Here is a 20385-nt window from a genome sequence, read left to right as displayed (position 1 = left end):
CAGTGTCATCTGCTCTGCTGGTGTCATTGGACTCTCCGATGTCTCCCATGGGCTCCAGCTCTTTGACAAAGTTGGAGGGAAAAATGCCTGATTTACCGTTCAAGGTGCCGCTCCACCAGCCCTCTTCTACCTGTGCACATGTCAAATAAAGCAATCAGTCCTGATTGTGTAGAGAGATTGAGAGGTTCAGTCAGAACATTCTGATGCCATGAGGGCAACAAGAAAGGTCCAAAGGAAAAGTGAAAAACTTTTCCCACAGCACAACCACTGACATCTCTCACTTGCCAAAACGTGTCTGCACTGCAAAACCATAACATTCATGTAACACTACACCTATACACAAGGAAGCAGTTAGACTAAAAAATATCTTCAATGGGGCCTGGTGTCTGTGAAGGTTCTCAGTCATCCAGGTCCTCGTAGTCAAAGGAGCTTGCAAAGAAAAGCGTCTGGACTTCTTTAAGTTACTTGAAGACGTTTCACCTCTCACTGTGAGCAACCATCTTTGAACAGAGGCGGTGGTTTACGACACCAACTCTCTGCCATCTATAATCCAGTTTTGAGATCCCTTCCCAGACGCCTTAACGCCCACTCACATCCTGGGCCATCTGATCCCAGGAATTCGCATGATAAGGTGGGGCCAGGTTTCACAATGAACTCACCCGAAACTCTGGCAATTGGGACCCACACCCAGTTTCACACCTTGGCTCAGGCGATTAGAGGATCATCAGGGGGTCCTTTTGTCCCTCTGTGGGGGGATACTCCCACTAGGTTTATATCTGGGACTCTCCATCATTTGACCTTAGAACTGAAGAAGCTTCTCGGATGAGAGGTGAAACGTCTTCAAGTAACTTAAAGAAGTCCAGACGCTTTTCTTTGCAAGCTCCTTTGACAATGGGGCCTGGTTTTTCACAGTACCTCTTCAGTGATCTCTACGATGTTTCCAACTTTCAGCTCCAGCTCGTCTTCGTTCTGCGGTTGATACTCAAATAGCACCTTGCACTGTCTCTTCTTAGGCTCTGAGAAGAAGAAGAAAAAAAGCAGACCTGCGTTTGCTGTTTGTAAACCTGCATGTCTGCAACGTAAAAGTAAGCGATGCAGGAAAGCAACAAAGGCATGGATCCAGCCAGTGGGATGGCCTTTAATGAAAAGCTCGCTCATAAGAAACTCTTCTACAAGGTGATCATACAGCATGAAGTAGCCCCGCCCTATTGATCAAGCAGAGCTGTGCAGAATATTCAAAGAATATGGATATTCACATAGGTCATTTAGTGAAATGTTTTTAATCAACCTTAGAATTCTCATTTTTTTCCTAGAAAATATCACTTCTAATAGAAAGGTGCTGCTAGTAGCATTAGCCTTTATTTAATAAACGAATGGTTTAACCAACTTACTGACAGTATGCAACATTTTAGAGTTTAAATTACCGTTTATGATTACACATTTAACTGTCTTTTAAGATACCAAGTAATCATTGATTCAAATAGTCCAGTACATTGGCCAATATTTTATATGAGACTATCCTCATAACGGTTGTATTTGTTTGTTCTGCTTTTATTTACTTGTTTACACTCTTGCCCAACTGTCTTCTGTGTTTGTGACATCATTTATATGTTATAAATGCGGCTCAGCAAACAGCCAATATTGGCTAATAACAACCAACCATGGATAAAGAAATCAGTCAAGCTCATATGAATTTGTGTTCTTGGCATCACAAAAAGTATCAAAACTATAAAGCCCAAAGACTGTATATCAAAGACAATGTAGCAACTGTGACCTCACACACTGGGTTTTATTTTTTAAAGCTGGAGCCTTCTCCATCTTCTCCAGGCGTGACAAGGGGAGGATCATACTGAGAACTGAGAACCCAAAGGATATGGCACACTCAGCTAGTCAACTCAATCAGAAGGTGGGTCTATCCTATTCTCTACCACATTACTTTCTGACCTCGTGCTCTCCCTGCCTGCTCTGTGTAGCTCGATGTGGTTGGACACTGAATAATATCATGAATTCAGTTAGGCCATGCATGCCATCTCCCTCTGGCTCATATGTCGTTACACTGAGTTCACTGTGGTTGCAGAGCAGGACAAGGACTACAAGCAGCACAATATAAACTCCAACAACATAAACAACCCTCTGTCACAAAAAGAACCCAAAGAATACAGATTTATTTTCTATTACAGTTTTTCAATTTATAATAAATCAAAATCGGAATAAGAACAAAAAAGTGGAAATAGATTGAGCTCTACGCTTGTTTCTAATTCATTTTAATTCACCACTCAGTAAATGAAACCTTGATGGGTCAGCTGGCACAAGCATTTCAGCTTTACTTAAACTACTTCAAGGTTTTCAATATCAGTGTCTCAGGGCCTTTTTGAAAGAATGACCTAAACAGGTGGATGCATCGACGCAGTCTCTTCTTAGTGCTCTGAGGCTGCCTTTACCTGCCTGTAACATAGAGCTGGGCGATAGAACGATAACGATATGTATCGCGATATGACTTTTACTCGATAGAGAAATTAAGCTATCGCCGCTCTTGTCCTCTTAAAAAAAAGGTCAGCCGATCCAAATTAAGTAGCGCAGAGCCGAACCATCAGCGTCACGTCGCGTGACTTGTTACGTACAGCACAAGTGCCAAGCCGCACGTGTGTTTGTTTGGGAAGCAGCCAGCGGGTAATGGAGCCAGCGCGTAATGGAGGAAATGAGTGTGCCGACTAGAAAAATCAACCGAGCGTGACCGAAGAGAAAACAGATGATGGTTCCAATGCCGGAGAGATTGTCGAACGGAAGAGCCAAAGAAGTTCCGTAGTGTGAAGGTATTTCGGCTATTTCATGTCTGACAAAAAACAGAGTAGCGTGCACTGTAAATTGTGCCGAAAGCAAGTCTGGAAATACAATAAACTGGTGCATGCGTCACACTGTGCGCCACGTTATTGTTTCGGTGAAATGAATTTCTACAATACTGTTACTGTTAATTCTACTCTCTGCAGTGTTTAAATGCTTACTTATACACACAGTTACTGTCCCTCCACACATACGACTCTGTTCTGCTTCTATGCCCCAGCTTGGTTTACTTTTTCCCACCGAGGCTTCTAGACTTCTGATTGGCCAACATTTCTGCACGGTTAGGAATCTAGCGCCACCTGCTGCTTTGGCATGTTCATAGCAGCGTTTTCCTTCATTTCTGCCTTTATGTGTGGACGGGATTATTTTTTAAAACAAAAACGGAAAATCTCCGTTTTCAAAAATACCCGTGTACGTGTGGACGTAGCCTCAGTCTCTGACTGGAAGCGCTAATTCGTCATTCGGCTTTTGTCAGACTAAAGTAACAGTTAAAACTGTTTGAAAAACTAAGCTATACAACAAGGAGAGATTGAGAATTTCCTTTTAGTTCTCAGTTTATTTGATACTGACAAAAGTTAGTCAGTTTTGTCTGTTCTTCTGCAAAACAAACTAAGATTTATTTTTAGAATTAATACTTTGTTTCTAAGTGGAATTGACAATTTAGTAGTCTGTTTCATTTGTTCTATTTTGAAACTTAAACGCTTTAGCGGCTGCCTTTTGTGTAGTTTGCAATATTTGCCTTTATTTATCTGAAAAAGTCTCATGTTCCTTAAGTACATCTACCCTGTTGAACTTATTATGGGAAATAAATATTTAAATAAAAACAAGCTGCTGATTATTTCACATTTTACTTGTGAGCAACGGCACATTTAAATCTTACAAATATAGTTATTTGGCTTATATCGTGATAGATATCGTTATCGCCTGAAATGAAAAAAACATATCGTGATATGAAAAAATCTCATATCGCCCAGCTCTACTGTAACATGGACACTTTGAGCTCTCCACTCAGAAGAATAGATAGATACATGCAGAAGACAAAGATCTGTATTCAGTTAAAGACCTCTGAGCGAAACGAGACACGGTGAAGATGTGGAACGTACAGCTGAAATAATAAAAGGAAGCATCAACTTCTCTTAACCTGCCAGATGCTACATGAACAAGTTTTACCAGAAGTCCACGTCCTGGACACCAAGCACTTTAAAGTCTCATTCCCTCCAAACATTCAAACACCAAACTCGGGCTCCTTACTCTTTGAAGCTGCGGGCACTGGTGGCTGGAAGGCACCGGTCGGGATGCCAAGAGTGCTTATTCTCTGGACCAGGCCGGCCACGTTCCCCACCTTCTCTCTCTTCTGAGGCTGCTCTTCCTTTGGCTCATCTGCTGTTTGACTGCCCTCTTTAGGGTCCTTTTTCAGTTCCTATGAATACATATACAAACACATACATACATACATATATACATAAATGAGTAACAATCACACACCAGGCAGCTGGTAGTAAGTGGGAAGCATTTCTTCACACCAAGTTTAAGCAATAATCTAGTACTTCACTACTTAGAGATCAACAAACTGAAGCCATTTTGTAGGTGTCTGCTTATGAATTTTACAACAATCCACTGTTTATTAAACGGAACTTCTTGAGCTTTTCTTCATTTCCTGTTACATAAATGTTGTTACGTTGGTAGACATTGTTGTTGTAGATGGCCAAAGTTTCAAATAATGAGGTCCGCATATGAACAAGTAAATCCTGTGAGACAAGACCTCAGGTCAAACACATAGTTTCACACAGTTTTTTTTCCTGCTATTGGAAGCAGGCATTGCTAATATGATCTCCTCACAGATGTGCCACCCATGTTCTATTCAAATCAGTTTACAACTTTACAAGGAGCAGCCATCAGGAAAAAAAAATATGAAGGAAGTAGGGCTGCTCAATTAATCAAATTTTAATCTAAATTACGATCTCGGCTTTCAACGATCATTAAAAATGACTGAGCCGATTATTAGCACCTCCCTCGTGCTTTACTCTCGCGCTGCTCCGTGTGGCAAATCAAGCGCGCCTCTCTGCGTTTCGAACACACATCACAACAATAAAGAGGACTCGAGGGAAGCTCGGAAAGCTAAGTAGAAGTTATTTAGAGAGAATAGGATAATGGCTGCTAAAGAAAGAATGCCGTTGGTTGAAAAGAGAGATAAAACGACTTCAGTGGTGTGGAAACATTATGGGTTTGCAGAGTCAGACGTGGATTAAGTAGACATAGTGTGTAAACTTTGCTACGGTGTCGTGGCTGCACCATGGAGCAACACTACAAATTGACATACCTCAATGTCAGTTTGATGCAATTGTGCATTGTGTGGCTACACAGCTTGCCATGATGTTTGGTTATTTGTATGCATAAATATTATGCAGTAATATATGCTGCCATCTTCTGTTTCAGTCCATTATTACACTCTTAAATCCTACTACTTATTCCTGCATCTTATGTGATTTTACAAAGCTTCAAACGATTTTGAGAGAGAGAGAGAGAGAGAGAGAGAGAGAGAGAGAATCAAATGGAAATGTACTCATGGCCAAGATTTTATTTACTAAAATAGAAGTTTAAAATCTGAACTCAATGGAATTCTCTTAATTTCTTTTCTTCTCCTTCTTACTGCAGCAAAAAAAAAAAAAAAAAAAAAAAATTTCACAGTTTGGCCATTTAAACAGCTTCTGAATGTGTTCTGAAAAACTCTCAACATACAGAACCCATGGATGTGAGCCACGCAGGATGAAAGCGGCTGAGACAGTTCCAGTGTCACCGAAAGGGACAATAAGACATTAGGTTCCATTAGGTGGAAATAAAAGAAGAAAAAAAACAAACAAAAAACAGTGTGTCAGTTTCACACAACATAAGGGGAACTGAAACGTAATCTAAAATGTTCAACGTGAAACCATAAGTATGGAAACCAGTATCAGCCTGCAAAGTAAGACTGTACTACTTACAGCTGAATGTAGCAATTGCTAATGATCCCAACCACGCCACACAGTCGGGCTATAAAACAGCTGCCACATTCTGCCTGCCTGGGAAATTCCCTGACAACAGCACGAAGTCCCGGTCACACCTTCACTAAATACTGTCACGAGTGCACAGATGAAGGGACACTAGCCAGCATGCTGAGTAACATTGCTTAGAGTTTTCAATGTATTGTACCATTTATCGCAAGAAGTACTGAGGTGTAAACTGGTAACGAGTCAGAACGTTTTAACAACAACTGCAGATCATCACCAAACAACTACTACTACACCAACAACAAATGCACCAACAAAGACTTTTGTTTTACTAAAGCATACTGAATCTCTGATCCACCTCTTAGTGTGTGTACAGGTGGCATTATTTCAAATGACAGCATCTGGGCCTTAAAACTGAAGCCAGCATAGAAACGCAGAGAGGAGGTAGCGGATCCAAAAGCAGCTCAATTCCCAAACACTTAGTAAAGTTAAAACTTTAAAGCATTAAAAAGCAGGGCACCAGTCACAGCTTCTCTATATAATCGAGTCTGTGCATGAAGTATGTCAGGCCAGTTGATTGTGCAGCAAATACAAACAGAGGACTAAATTATTGCAAAATTTGACTCTGCGCTGCGGTTGATGAAAACAATTCTGTTTTTCCTCTTCTCTCTTGGTGCTTAAATTTGAACCAATGAGTCTTTCACAGAAAAACCCCCGCAACAGAAGCTTAAGTGTGATCACACTTTTAAAGTTCATCAAAGCTTCAATGCACCAACTTCCCACATTTAACATAAATGAAAGCAACTTAACTGTTCGGAGGAGTTTGGACTGTCCTTGGTGGGACTGATCTGGAGACCGCCACCCCACAGGACTTTAAAGCTGTGCTGGTTAAAGAGTGAACAGTTCACCACATGCTTCCTGGTGCACAGACACTCACTTTACTATTCTGCAGAAGAGGAAGCCCAGCTGTGTGTCTGCCTCAAAATATATATACATTTTTAAAAAAGTTTCAGCTCCAGCAAGCTGAGATATGACAAATGGAAGAAATGAACACGATGTACGCTGCTTCAACAACACCTCTCCTCTGACCTCTGCTGAGAACTTAAAATATTTGACCTCACACAGCCAGAGTATTAATTTGAGGGGTTTTTTTTTTTTTTTTTTTTACATTCACTGTATGAACAAACATCTTCCTCCAGCAAAATCAGCCATCCAAGCAGCTGTCTCTGTGCACTTTCGTCTACTCAACAACTCTTACAGATGCTGCACTGAGTGCACAAGTTTGAATTTATTTAGGATTTTTTCTAATCCACAAAGGGTCACAATTATTGGGTGGCTGTGGCTCAGGAGGTAGACAATCAAATCAGAAGGTCGATGGTTTGATCTCCGGCTCCCATAGTCTTGCATGGCCAAGTATACTTCAAAATACTAAACCCTAGGTTGTCCCAATCAATCATTGTGTGAGTGCATGTGTCAATTCAAGGACACATCCGGGCTTAAAAGGAAGTGCTGGTATAAATGTGTGAATGGGTGAATGAAGCATGTAGCAGAAATCGAGTAGAGAGTAGAAAAGTGCTATAAAAGTACAGTCCATTCAACATTATACATAGATTTGGTAATATGCATACATCCACACAAATATTTAGTTTGACCAAAGGCTTTTGCTAAGCATCAAGTTTCTGACACAATTCTGGCTGGATATCTGAGCACTCTCCTTGGCTGCACTCAATTAAATTGGAGGCCTGGACCCCAATTTGTAAGTATAGGACGCAAATGTTGAAAAAGGTTGAGGTCGGGGCCTTGGGAAGATGATTCCAGAAACCAGTTTTGACATGCGTTTGGAATCATTGATGTGTTGGAATGTCCCAGTTATGTACAAGTTTCAACCACCCCTCTGTTAATTTCAAGCAAAGTTGAAGAATTGGAAGGTAGTCCTCCATTATTCCATCCACTCTGTGCAAAGCAAAACAGTCCGAGAGCATAATCCTACCACCTCCATGCTTGACAGTAAGTACAGTGTTCTTAGGTCTGAAACCCTCCTATCATTGTTTCCAAATAGCTCAATCTTTGTCCTGTCTGAATATAAAACATTTCTCGAGAAGGCATTTGTCTGTCTATGTGGGAAATTGCAAATTGTTGATTTTGGAGTAGAGTCTTCCTTCCTGGATGGCAACCCTCAGCCCATGGCTATGAAAAGCTTACTCAATATGCAAACCAATTTCCTCTCATCTGAGGATGACAGTTTTCCAAAGTCAACAAGAAGACCCAAACAAACATTTACTTATGTCCAGTTGTGTCCAACGGATAATCTTGCAGTTGTTAGAAAATGCCTTTGAAATGGCTGTCCAAAAGCCCCAACCTCAATCCTATTGAATATTCCTATGCCACCAAACCAACCAATTTAAATGAACTGCGTTAATTTTTCCCAAAACGTGTAGTCAAATATCCAACCAGCATTGTGTCAAAAGCTTGCCGATGGCATCTGATCAAGTTGCAACTTGCAAAGGGACATTAAACCAAATATTACTGGGATTTAAGTATATATTTGACCCTCTGCAATAAATAAATTCTAAGCTGTGAACCCACTGCGAAGGTCATTGAAAGCCCAAAATTTCCATGGCATTCATGCCTGTGATGAGTGTACATAGAATTTTGAACTTTAATTCTCAGCTGTAGACTGTCAACAAATATTTTACATTTCCTTATACAATTGACTTAAAAACAAAAATAATGCATAGATTGATTTTAACTAGAAAAGAATTTCCTGATTGTGAAATTCATAGATTATGGTAACATTTTAAAAAGAAAAAAAAGGAATCAATGAGTCTATTTGTTGTAAGTAATCGTTTTTGTGTCAGGAAAACAGTGTTTTTAATCTATGAGCTGAATTTAAATGACTTTCAGCTCATTATCAGACAGTCTTAACGCATTTATCCAAAATGAAACCATTGCTATCAGTAAATGTTACAGACACTTGTGACCATAATTGACTGTCAATAAGTCCTTCCCAATGAAGACAATGAGTTTCAAAAAAGTTAATACTGCGAGAAGCTGCCAACAGATAGGTATCAGCTAGCTAGTACAATGTAACCTAAAAGTCTGAGACCATACAGTTGTATTCCATTTACAAAAACACAAACACTTTCAGAGCCTGAAACATTTAAACCAGTAAAACCAGGAGAAAGTGAATAACTGGAAGAGAGAAGCTTCCAAACCCTTCACTACCCATACACAAAAAATGATCAATTACAAAATTCCTTAAAGCATTCCCATTATTGTGAGAGTCTTTCATTTAGCCAACTTCCTTACCATGCCTCAGTTTCACATCCCTCCGATCACACAAGTATGACTCCAATTAAAGGGAGGAGGAAGAAGAAATGCAATAAGTCATACCACTGTTATGTCATAAGGAGCAAAGTTCAACAGCCAGCAGGCTCCATAGAGGATTAAATACCTGAGCACAGTGACTAGACCAGGCTGATTAGCAGATTACCTATCACTACATTAGAGCTGGGCGATAGAACGATAACGATATGTATCGCGATAGACCTCGCTGCTCTTGTCCTCTTAAAAAAATAAAATAAAAAAATAAAAAAAGGTCAGCCAATCCAAATTAAGTAGCGCAGAGCCGAAACAATCACAGCCGCAGCGTCACGTCGCGTGACTTGTTACGTACAGCACAAGTGCCAAGCCGCACGTGTGTTTGTTTGGGAAGCAGCCAGCGGGTAATGGAGCCAGCGCGTAATGGAGGAAATGAGTGTGCCGACTAGAAAAATCAACCGAGCGTGACCGAAGAGAAAACAGATGATGGTTCCAATGCCGGAGAGATTGTCGAACGGAAGAGCCAAAGAAGTTCCGTAGTGTGAAGGTATTTCGGCTATTTCATGTCTGACAAAAAACAGAGTAGCGTGCACTGTAAATTGTGCCGAAAGCAAGTCTGGAAATACAATAAACTGGTGCATGCGTCACATTGTGCGCCACGTTATTGTTTCGGTGAAATGAATTTCTACAATACTGTTACTGTTAATTCTACTCTCTGCAGTGTTTAAATGCTTACATATACACACAGTTACTGTCCCTCCACACATATGACTCTGTTCTGCTTCTATGCCCCAGCTTTGTTTGCTTTTTCCCACCGAGGCTTCTAGACTTCTGATTGGCCAACATTTCTGCACGGTTAGGAATCCAGCTCCACCTGCTGCTTTGGCATGTTCATAGCAGCGTTTTCCTTCATTTCTGCCTTTATGTGTGGACGGGATTATTTTTTAAAACGAAAACAAAAAATCTCCGTTTTCAAAAATACCCGTGTACGTAGCCTCAGTCTCTGACTGGAAGCGCTAATTCGTCATTCGGCTTTTGTCAGACTGAAGTAACTGTTAAAACTGTTTGAAAAGCTAAGCTATACAGCAAGGAGAGATTGAGAATTTGCTTTTAGTTCTCAGTTTATTTGATATTGACAAAAGTCAGTTTTGTCTGTTCTTCTGTAAAACAAACTAAGATTTATTTTTAGAATTAATATTTTGTTTCTAAGTGGAATTGACAGTTTAGTCTGTTTCGTTTGTTCTATTTTGAAACTTAAACGCTTTAGCGGCTGCCTTTTGTGTAGTTTGCAATATTTGCCTTTATTTATCTGAAAAAGTCTCATGTTCCTTAAGTACATCTACCCTGTTGAACTTATTATGGGAAATAAATATTTAAATAAAAACAAGCTGCTGATTATTTCACATTTTACTTGTGAGCAATGGCACATTTAAATCTTACAAATATAGTTATTTGGCTTATATCGTGATAGATATCGTTATCGCCTGAAATGAAAAAAACATATCGTGATATGAAAAAAATCTCATATCGCCCAGCTCTACACTACATAGGATTGTGTGATGGTGGGGAGAGGAGAGAAGAGGGCAGCAGTTCAGGGACTCATTTTCAGTGCATTAGCTGTGCAGAAGGAGAAGCAGTCAGATGCAGACAGCACGAATAAGTAATAAAAGGTGAGTGAGCTACATTAAAACCACAGAGCTGACTGACGGCTAATCCACAGCTGTGAATTAGCTGTGTGTGAATGTGTGAATGACTGAATGTAGTGTAAAGCGCTTTGGGGTCCATAGGGACTAAGTAAAGTGCTATACAAATACAGGCCATTTACTACTAGTAGCAGCATCACCCAAATCCAACAGCAAAAGGTTGACCACTAGCATTAATCAACCAATTTAAGCCCTCGCTAAATCAGAGGCCACTTTCATCGTTCACAGTCCAAGCTCATTCATAATGACAAGCCACAATAGGAAATTCTCTATTGGAAACCAACTGTATCCGGGCTGATCACCCTAATTTGATTCAGCAATGTAAAGTGTGCCAAAAATTGGCTCAAAAAGCAAGTTATCCCAATACATAGTAGGTGGGCAGAAAACAATACTCTTGGCTCTCCAACCATTCTTTAAACGCCTCTGAGTTTATCTTTGCCAAAATGCCAGAAAGTTGCTGTGCTATCAAATGCACTAAGCAGCACTTGTTTATTGGTGGCTGTAAATTCATTGGCTCATTCAAACTGTGGGAATGATTTACCCGACCACTGGAGAAATACTCAGTGAGCTTTACTATTATCATGCGACATTAATGTAATAAATTAACATTAGTGGAACTTTCCAGACACTACACTGTGAAAACCCAAGTCAAAAAAATGTAAGATCATTATGTGGCAATTTGTTTAAGCTATCTATGTAGCACTTTTGCTTTATTTCTATATTAAAATGTCTAGTTTTACTGCATTACGAAGCATCTTTATAGCCAAGTTTTAGCCTCCATGGAGAGTCCCTGGCCCCATTAGCAGTTGTATGATGGGTACATTTTGTAATTTATTATTTACCTTAAGATAATTTTGATCCTGTCAAAAGGCTTAAAGGCAAGGGAGAGCCGTTTAGAGTTACAGGATTGCTAGTGGAGGCCCAGATAACAGTTAGCTGTTCACTAGACAACTTAACTGTGTTCGACCCATTGGCAATATCTTAGAAATATTATGGCTACATACTATTTTATATTGCAGTATTACAACTATCTGATAAACACCACTAATTAACAGACAAGTATTGTTGTGTTACAGAAACGGTTTGGAAAATGGTTGAGGCTGGAAAAAACTGGTTACATTGTATCTTTTATATACAGGTTATACTGTGTTATCAGTGTGTGCTTTAGATTTGAAGTAGTGTTTACGCTTTAAGAATGACTTTGCAATTGGCAGTTCCTACATTTCACTGTTAAAGCAGCACAAAATTATCTCTCAAAGAAAGGTCATCATAGACCGGACACAGCTCTGCAGACGACAGTTTAATAACCAGTTTCACTCCAGAAAAGGAAAAAAAAAGTCAACACCCCAATCCCGATACTGCTCCTCTGCATTTGTTTCTATATCAGATTGTTTGGTGACAGACTGAAGTACTACTCAGTCTTATTTTTATCTTTTCATCTAAAAAGGAACCTTTGTAAGGGTTACAAATCTTTAAATTAGTATTGCAGTGTCGATACCAATGCTTTCAGCTCAGTGGTATCTGTTCCTTAGAGGCTAAGGCCAGACACATAAGGTACAACAACAACAAACTTTTTTATAGAGCACATTTAAAAACCAGCGGTATACCAAAGTGCTTAACATAAGAGACAGAGAAGTAACACGAGAAGACAGAGGTGCTTTTAAATACAAGATACCTCACATCCAATGTTCCCTCTAAGCTGTGCACGTGCACAATTGCACACTGCTGGCACGGTCTCTGCGCACAGAAAATCTGCATTGCGCACAAAAAAAAAGAAAAAAATTTTTTTTAACCTGAATTGAAATTAAAACTTAAACAATTCTGTTTTGCAGTGTTAGTCAGTAAGTGACTGGCTGCTCCCGTATGGGATAACAACGATGCCAACTTATCCCATAGTCCAGGCAATAATGCGATTCACATTCGTATATATGCAGCTAATCAACGTCGTTGACAAGCTATGACAGCGTCCTTATGTGCCGACACCAGTGTTTTAGCTAGCAAAGCAGTGTGGCTGATGTGAAGTGAAGCCACGTTAATGACAACGTGTACCACCATTAGATATGTGAGCAGGACAGACGGAACAACTGACGGAAAAAGTGTGGACTTTATACCAGTTTTTAAATTGTGTTGATAGGCTACGTAAAACCAGAGTTATGATAAAAATATATGCAATGTTTGGTTTGCTTCCTGAATACTATCGTTGTTTATATTTGCGGGAAGAAACAGTAAAAACAGCGTTTTATAAGGAAAGCGCTTGAAAGCGCTTGAAAGCACTCGCCGCCTGTGAGCAAAAACAAAACCAAAAAACCCCCACCCTTTCCTATTGGTCGAAAAATGTATCATGTCGCCCAATCAAAAAATGATATGCCAACATGGCATTTAGTTGTTTAGGAAAGGGGGGGAGTTTTAGGAGTGACGGCGGTGTTTTGAGATGTGAGCGATTTACGACGTTTAGCGCAAATCTTGTGTTGTTAGTGTGTAGTGTGGTCAATAGTTTTGTTGTGTGTGTCAGAACAATGAGGCGACTACTGAATATTACAGGTGTTACAGGAGTGATACATCTCCTGTTGTCAGGCCTGCAGGTATCAGGTTGTTCTCCTTTATCTCATAGTGGACAGAAATTATTTTTGAAGTGGCACAAATAATTTGTGTGGCATCAAATTTGATGCAGAACACCTGATTGTTCTGTAAATAGTTTTAAATGTTTATTTAAAAAACCGCCTTGGCTGCATTTTTAGATAAACAGCTGCAAAAAAACTTCGTAATTTGCATAACTCAGTTACTTTGTTGAAGAAGTAACTATATAATTAATTGCCCAACATTGGTTATTACAGAGTTACATGACGCTCTCCCAGACCACAGACTCATACTCATAATACAAGTCAGGGCTTTATAAAAAAGAAAAAAAAAGAAAGAAAGTTGTGTTTTCAAAATTGGAGTTGAAGTGTTTTTTTTTTTGTTTTTTTGTTTTTTTTAAACTTCCAATAGTGTTAACATTAGTGGTGCAATGGATCACGGTTGATCCGTAATCCGAACCGATCCCACTCCACGGTTCGGTACGCACGTGATCCGAAGATTCGAAAAAGAAGAAAAAAAAGTATGTGTATGGTGCGTGTGGTGGGTCTGTCAAGCGATAGTTATGGCCAGCGCTAGCGGTCTAAGTGGAGGAGCAGAGGCGTTTGCGGTATTTAAGCAGCCCTTTGCTGCCCAATCCGACCGGGCTAAAGCTATTACAAAAGCTATTGGGGTGTTTAGCTGCAGATGGAAGGCTGTATTCCGTTGTGCAAAACAAGGGGCTTAAGCTATGATGAACGTGCTTATGCCATGCGTTTGTGTTCGCGTCCACTTTAGTGGCAAGATCCAAGCATGTATGAGCTAGAAAAGATTTAAGTCGTGGCTGAACTGTCCCAGGCATCTACTGTTGCCCCAACTACTACAAATGGGTGGACCTCCAGGGCAACGGAAAGCTACGTGACCGTGACAACTCATTATATCACAGCAGAGTGCGATATAATGAGCGGTATGTATTATTATAGGGTCTACCTTACAATATAAAGTGCCTAGAGGCGACTGTTGTTGTGATTTGGCGCTTTATAAATAAAATTGAATTGAATTGAGTGGTAGATACAAAGACCTGTACTGCCCTATATTGTACCATAATTTATTTTTTTTTATAAGTGCGTGGAATGAGTCTTGAGTTGAATGTTTTTAACAGGCAAAAAATACTTCAATAAGTAAATAAGTAAATGTTAAATTTTTGTCTTTTTTCGCTGATCCAAAAATGTATCCGATCCGTGACTTAAAACCGTGATCCGATCTGAACCGAGAGATTTTTGATCCGTTGCACCACTAGTTAACATACTACACAGGTCATGAACAAGATTTTTTTTTAATTTTCATTGTAAGTGGGCTAAAGCAGTTAATTAAAAGTAGTCTATCATAAATGCTGTAATTTGATTATTTTAATAAACCACGTAACTTGGATGGATTCAATGCTGGCGTGACCACAGTGCACATGTCTGCTGTTGCTCACAGTGGTCCAAGGGACCGCTCAGGGAGTTTGTGTGTTCGCTCAGACACATGAAAAATTAGAGGGAACATTGCTCATGTCTCTAAAATAATCCATCAAAATGATACCAGGTCAAGTTACCCCTTTAAACCTTTATTCCAATAAAAAGGTTCTGCTTTTCCAAAACACAAATCTAACTTCGCAAAAGGAATTCTGTAAACACTTTCTGATCTTTAGTTCTATCCTTTCTATTCTAAAATGTTTACATCATTCATCAAAGTAATATTAACTAGAAAAATTAGCATTTCCTGCGAAAATGCAGTGTGGATGCTTTAAAGCTGAAGCTGTATGCAAAAACTAGCTGAAAAGGCTGAAAAGTTGCAGAAATTGTAAAAACTTTGCAGAAGCAAAGGAACTTTGCTAAAATGGAATAACTTAGCAGAACTGCAATATCTTAGAGGAAACATAATACTTGGCAGAAATACAATAGCATACCAGAACTTAGCAGAAATATTGTAACTTACCAGAAACATGATAACTTCTCAAAAATACAAGAATTTAGGAGAAATAATATAAGATAACAGAAAGAATGTATTTAGCCAAAAATACTTAAGCATTACAGAAACACTATGATTTAGAAAAATAGTACAACAGAGCAGAAATACTGTGATTTACCAGAGACACTGTGTTGAACTATGAATATTGTAATTTTAAATCAATACTATGTTTCAGCACAAATACTATAATTTGACAGAAATACTATAATTTGGCAGAAATACCATGTTTCAGCACAAATACTCTGGTTTAGCACAAATATTATAACATAGCAGAAATACAATTATATAGCAGAAATGCTATATTTAGAAAGAAAAATATAGTATAGTAGAAATAGTATGATTTAGCAGAAATACTACAATATAGCATAATAACAATGATTTAGAACAAATACTATGATTGAACAGAATAGTAATAACTTAAGTGAAAATACTGGAAAATGTAAGATGACAAGCTGAAAAAAAAACGGAACATGGTTAAGTTCCCTCAAAACTAATTGTTATTCACCTGTGAAAAAAAAATAAAGAAATAAAAATAAATTTAAAAAACAAGAAGGAACAGCCAACAGATACACACAAAATCAAATATGTATACACAAATGCACAGAGAGAGAGACACACACAGAGGGTCTATGCCAGTCAACCAGTCTGAATATATTATATTTTTTCCAACAATGAGATGCTGCCCTAAAGAGGGTCTCTCTCTCTCTCTCTCTCTCTCTCTCTCTCTCTCTCTCTCACACACACACACACAAGATCCAATTCAGTCAACCAGTCTAAATATATTGAATTTGAATCTTACAATGAGATCATCCCATAAAAAGGCTTTCTCTCTCTCTCTGTCACACACACACACAGACACACACACACACACACACACACACACACACACACACACACAGGGAGAGAGAAGCAAGTTTCATGCTCAGTCAAGCAGCCTGGGAGCTGCTCAATTTGAATCCACCAATCAGAGAGCCTGTGCACTTTTTCCCGCCAAAACAGGTGCACGCAGCACAAAGAGACACAGGATTTTTGCAGTCTATTTCTCGTAATGACGACTCCCCTCAAACAAATGACCATAATTTCCTAACCGTAGGGGCTAGAACGGTCATTCTTACACCGTTTTGTTCAGAAGAGATGGGGGAATCTTAAAGTGTTGACAATTTATCATTAAAATATGAATTATTAAAGATATTTGACTTCTAATGCACCATAACTGAGTAGAGCAAAGCAAAAACTGCCTTGACTTGCCCTCAAACAACGCTTTCTAACTCTAAATCTATTTGGAGTATCGATATCATTCTTTCACCGTAAGAGACAGCAGGCTTTGGTGAACAATCATGGAAATTTTCAGGTCTCTGTGGAAATCCATTAAAAAGATATGACGAGAGAAAAAAGTGGTTCATTTCCAGAGTTTGAAATCTGAAGAAATCTGAGCGAAGGACAAATTTCCTACTCTCAAACAAGTCTAACTCATTTCAGAACGGCAATAGGTGAGAAAAAAATTCTTGAATTGTGAGCGTCAGGAGTGTCTGAAGATATACTGGGACAAGCCTTATGTCTTAACTTTGCTTCGTTAAGGAGATATGACGATTGGAATATGCCTCTCATTACAGAAATCAAGCGGTGATTTTGAACAAGCTCTCCATTGACTTTCTATGGAGAGTTTTGCGACTTTGTGTTGGTCTGAGGAGATTTGCCAAAATTCTATAAATCCCACAACAATGATAGTGACATTTTCGGAAAGCCAGCAAAAATACCTACGTTTTGATGTATAATTTGTGGAAGTTGAGTGAAAATTGAGCAAGTAGCAAGAAGTTGTTCGGACATGAAGAGAAGACTGCAAAACCTTCAGTGGCACACTGGAAGCCAAGTGCATAGCAACCATAACAACGCATGTATTTTGTGAAAAATCACAATTTTGCAACTGAAAACTTTAAGAGGCATAAAAGTAAAACGGTAAAAGATTTGAAAAAGCTGATTAATACCTGAATAGCCCAATAATTTGAGAACATTTTAAAGTTTGAATGCTTGTTCTACGTGAAAATATGAGGAAGTAGTTAAGTTTCGAAAACAAGCAAATTTTAGCAGAATTGCAGAAGTTTCCCATTCATTTCAATGGGACAAATTAAGCTTAATATTTTAAAAAGTATAATAGTGAAAAATACCAAAAGACATAGCACACATTAGCAGAAATAGCAGAATAGTTTAAAATTTGAACGGTGAAAATCGACTGAAAATTGTGGAAGTAGTTAAGTGCCAAAAAGTGTACGGAAGTCCCAAGAGGAACTCAATAGTGTGGATGCTTAAAGCATCCACACAAATATAAAGCACAAAAATTCTTCTGTGTAGCAGACTGCTATACTCTGATAATGCTCCCAGTTTCAATAGGATTATCACTAACAGTGTGATAGACAACACGGTTAGCTCTACTCCAACAAACAAGCTGCAATTTGATACTAGAAAAAATTGCATTTCCTGCGAAAATGCTGTGTGGATGCCTTACGCTGAAGATTTCTGCTGAAAAAAGCAGAAAAAGTTGAAAAAACAAAAAACATTGCCCTGAGCAAGATTCGAACCTGGCCTTTCTGATCTATAGGCGGCGTCTCACCTTACTGGACCAAACTGATTCTTACAAAGAAGAGGTGGAGAGACTGACAATTCTGGTGAAATTAGCAGAAGCTGCTTAGTATTGTGCTAATAAGAGGTGAAAAGGCTAAACATTTAGCAGAAAAGAGGTGAATCAGAAGAAGTTCTGCTGAAAAGAGGTAAAGAAGCAAAAAGATGAGTTGAAAAGAGGTGTAGAAGTGCTTGCTGAAGATGGCTGTATGTGTAATGACACACTGGAGAGTGTCAAGAAAGCAGAGCGCATGCAAGCAGGGAACATGTGTAGCAACTGTCACAGGTAGGATTCGAAACTCTGCCCCCGGGTCTCACGGCAGCTGCCCTACCCTCTGAGCCAAATGAGTTCTGGTCTCAAGCAAATATATGATGAGAGAGAAAATGTACACTGTGGAGCAGAAGCTCAAATTAGCAGAAAAGAGGTGAAGAGGAAGAACTTTGTTGTGAAATGAGGTAAAGAAACTGAAATTTGTGCTTAAAACAAGTGAAAAAGCTGAACTCTGAAATCCTGCTAAAACAGTAGTAGAGGCTGATATTTTTCAGCTACTCACTGAGCCAAACTGGTTCTCACGTAACTGAAAAAAGGTGGAAAAGCTTAAAATTCTAATGAAAACAGCAGAAGAGGCTAAGTGCACTGTGGAGCAGGAGCTCTAATTAGCAGAAAAGAGGTGAAGAGGAATAATTTCTGCTGAAAAGAGGTAAAGAAGCAAAAAGCCGAGTTGAAAAGAAGTGTAGAAGCAGAAGTGCTTGCTGAAGATGGCTGTATGTGTAATGACACACTGGAGAGTGTCAAGAAAGCAGAGCGCATGCAAGCAGTGAACATGTGTAGCAGCTGTCACAGGTAGGATTCGAACCTCTGCCACCGGGTCTCACGACAGATGCCCTACCCTCTGAGCCAAATGAGTTCTGGTCACAAGCAAAGATATGATGAGAGGGAAAATGTGCACTGTGGAGCAGCAGCTCAAATTAGCAGAAAAGAGGTGAAGAGGAAGAACTTTGTTGTGAAATGAGGTAAAGAAACTGAAATTTGTGCTTAAAACAAGTGAAAAAGCTGAACTCTGAAATCCTGCTAAAACAGCAGAAGAGGCTGATATTTTTCAGCTACTCATTGAGCCAAACTGGTTCTCACGTAACTGAAAAAAGGTGGAAAAGCTTAAAATTCTAATGAAAACAGCAGAAGAGGCTGAGTGCACTGTGGAACAGAAGCTCAAATTAGCAGAAAAGAGGTGAAAACAGCAGAAGAGGGTGAGATTTGTGCTGATAAGAGGTGAAACTGCGGAACCAATCAGAGGTACTGCTTCTGTCTGCTTCATCAGGCTGTGTACTTGTATGTATTTCTGCCATAGACTGTTAACCAGAATCTGAGGTCCATATTAGAAAAGCTGCTAAAATCATTAAACTTTGCAGAATTGTAATAAATTATCAATATGAATTACCGGTCTGTGATAGTGTATAAATTTGTAGTTAAAAAAAAAACATGTGGGCCAAGGTGGAATCGAACCCACGACCTCTGGTCTGAAGAGCGGTGTCATTACCAATCGCGCCACCTCTAAGGGGGCGGGCGCTTTGAAAAAAAGGGTGATGAGGAGTCAGAATTAGATCGCGGTGAGACGCGAAAAACGCCGTTTTTTGGAGTTACAAAACGTCGTGTAACTCAAAAACTAGGTGGGATAGAAGCATAATTCTTGCACTGGGTGAATCAGCGGACTTTGGTGTACTTTGACTGCGATTTACATAGCTCTTTGTATCTCCGTCGCGGAGATATGACGAGAGAAGAAACGGCTTCATTTTCGGAATTTGAAAAATGAGAGGAGGACAGATTTCCACCCCTCAAACAAGTCTAACTCATCTCAGAACGGTAATAGGTGAGAAAATAATTCTTGAATTGTGAGTGTCAGGAGTGTCTGAAGATATACAGGGACAAGCCTCATGTCTTAACTTTGCTTCGTTAAGGAGATATGACGATTTGAAAATGCCTTCAGTTTCAGTATTTCAGCTCTGAGTTTCACAACCTCCCCATAGACTTTGAATGGGGAGTTTTTAGACCATGTGTCACTTCGAGGCAAATTGTGAAAAAAACGTAACTCTCACAATAATTATAGTGACACTGTCTTAAAGCCAGCAAAAATACCTACGTTTTGATGTATAATTTGTGGAAGTTGAGTGGAAATTGAGCGAGTAGCAAGGAGTTGTTCAGACATGAAGAGAAAATTCAGAACGGACGAGTGTGCAGTGGGAGTTAATTGCATAGCAACCATAGCAACACATGTATTTTCTGAAAAATCACAAAGTTGTAACTGAAAACTTAAAGAGTCATTACATGAAAACGGTAACAGATATGAAAAAGC

The 20385-nt window shown here is 39.2% G+C and overlaps 1 protein-coding gene across 4 annotated transcripts in view; it reads right to left on the bottom strand.

The window, feature by feature from the left end:
* cd2ap (CD2-associated protein) overlaps nt 1-20385 on the bottom strand; it is a 112287-nt gene that overhangs the window by 65090 nt on the left and 26812 nt on the right. For all 4 annotated transcript variants that reach the window (XM_086265434.1, XM_086265433.1, XM_086265435.1 and 1 more), the window contains exons 3-5: nt 4093-4261; nt 916-1016; nt 1-130 (exon numbers count right to left, since the gene is read on the bottom strand). In XM_086265434.1, the coding sequence (XP_086121560.1) occupies nt 1-130; nt 916-1016; nt 4093-4261 (400 nt within the window). The remainder of the gene's footprint in view (nt 131-915; nt 1017-4092; nt 4262-20385) is intronic.

The sequence above is a fragment of the Aulonocara sp. 'chitande type north' Nkhata Bay genome, linkage group LG15 (genome assembly GCF_057382095.1).
Source record: "Aulonocara sp. 'chitande type north' Nkhata Bay isolate Kocher_YH1m ecotype deep benthic linkage group LG15, A_spYH_male_GT1.1, whole genome shotgun sequence".
Lineage (NCBI taxonomy): Eukaryota > Metazoa > Chordata > Actinopteri > Cichliformes > Cichlidae > Aulonocara > Aulonocara sp. 'chitande type north' Nkhata Bay.
This window is presented reverse-complemented; position numbering and strand designations above follow the sequence as displayed.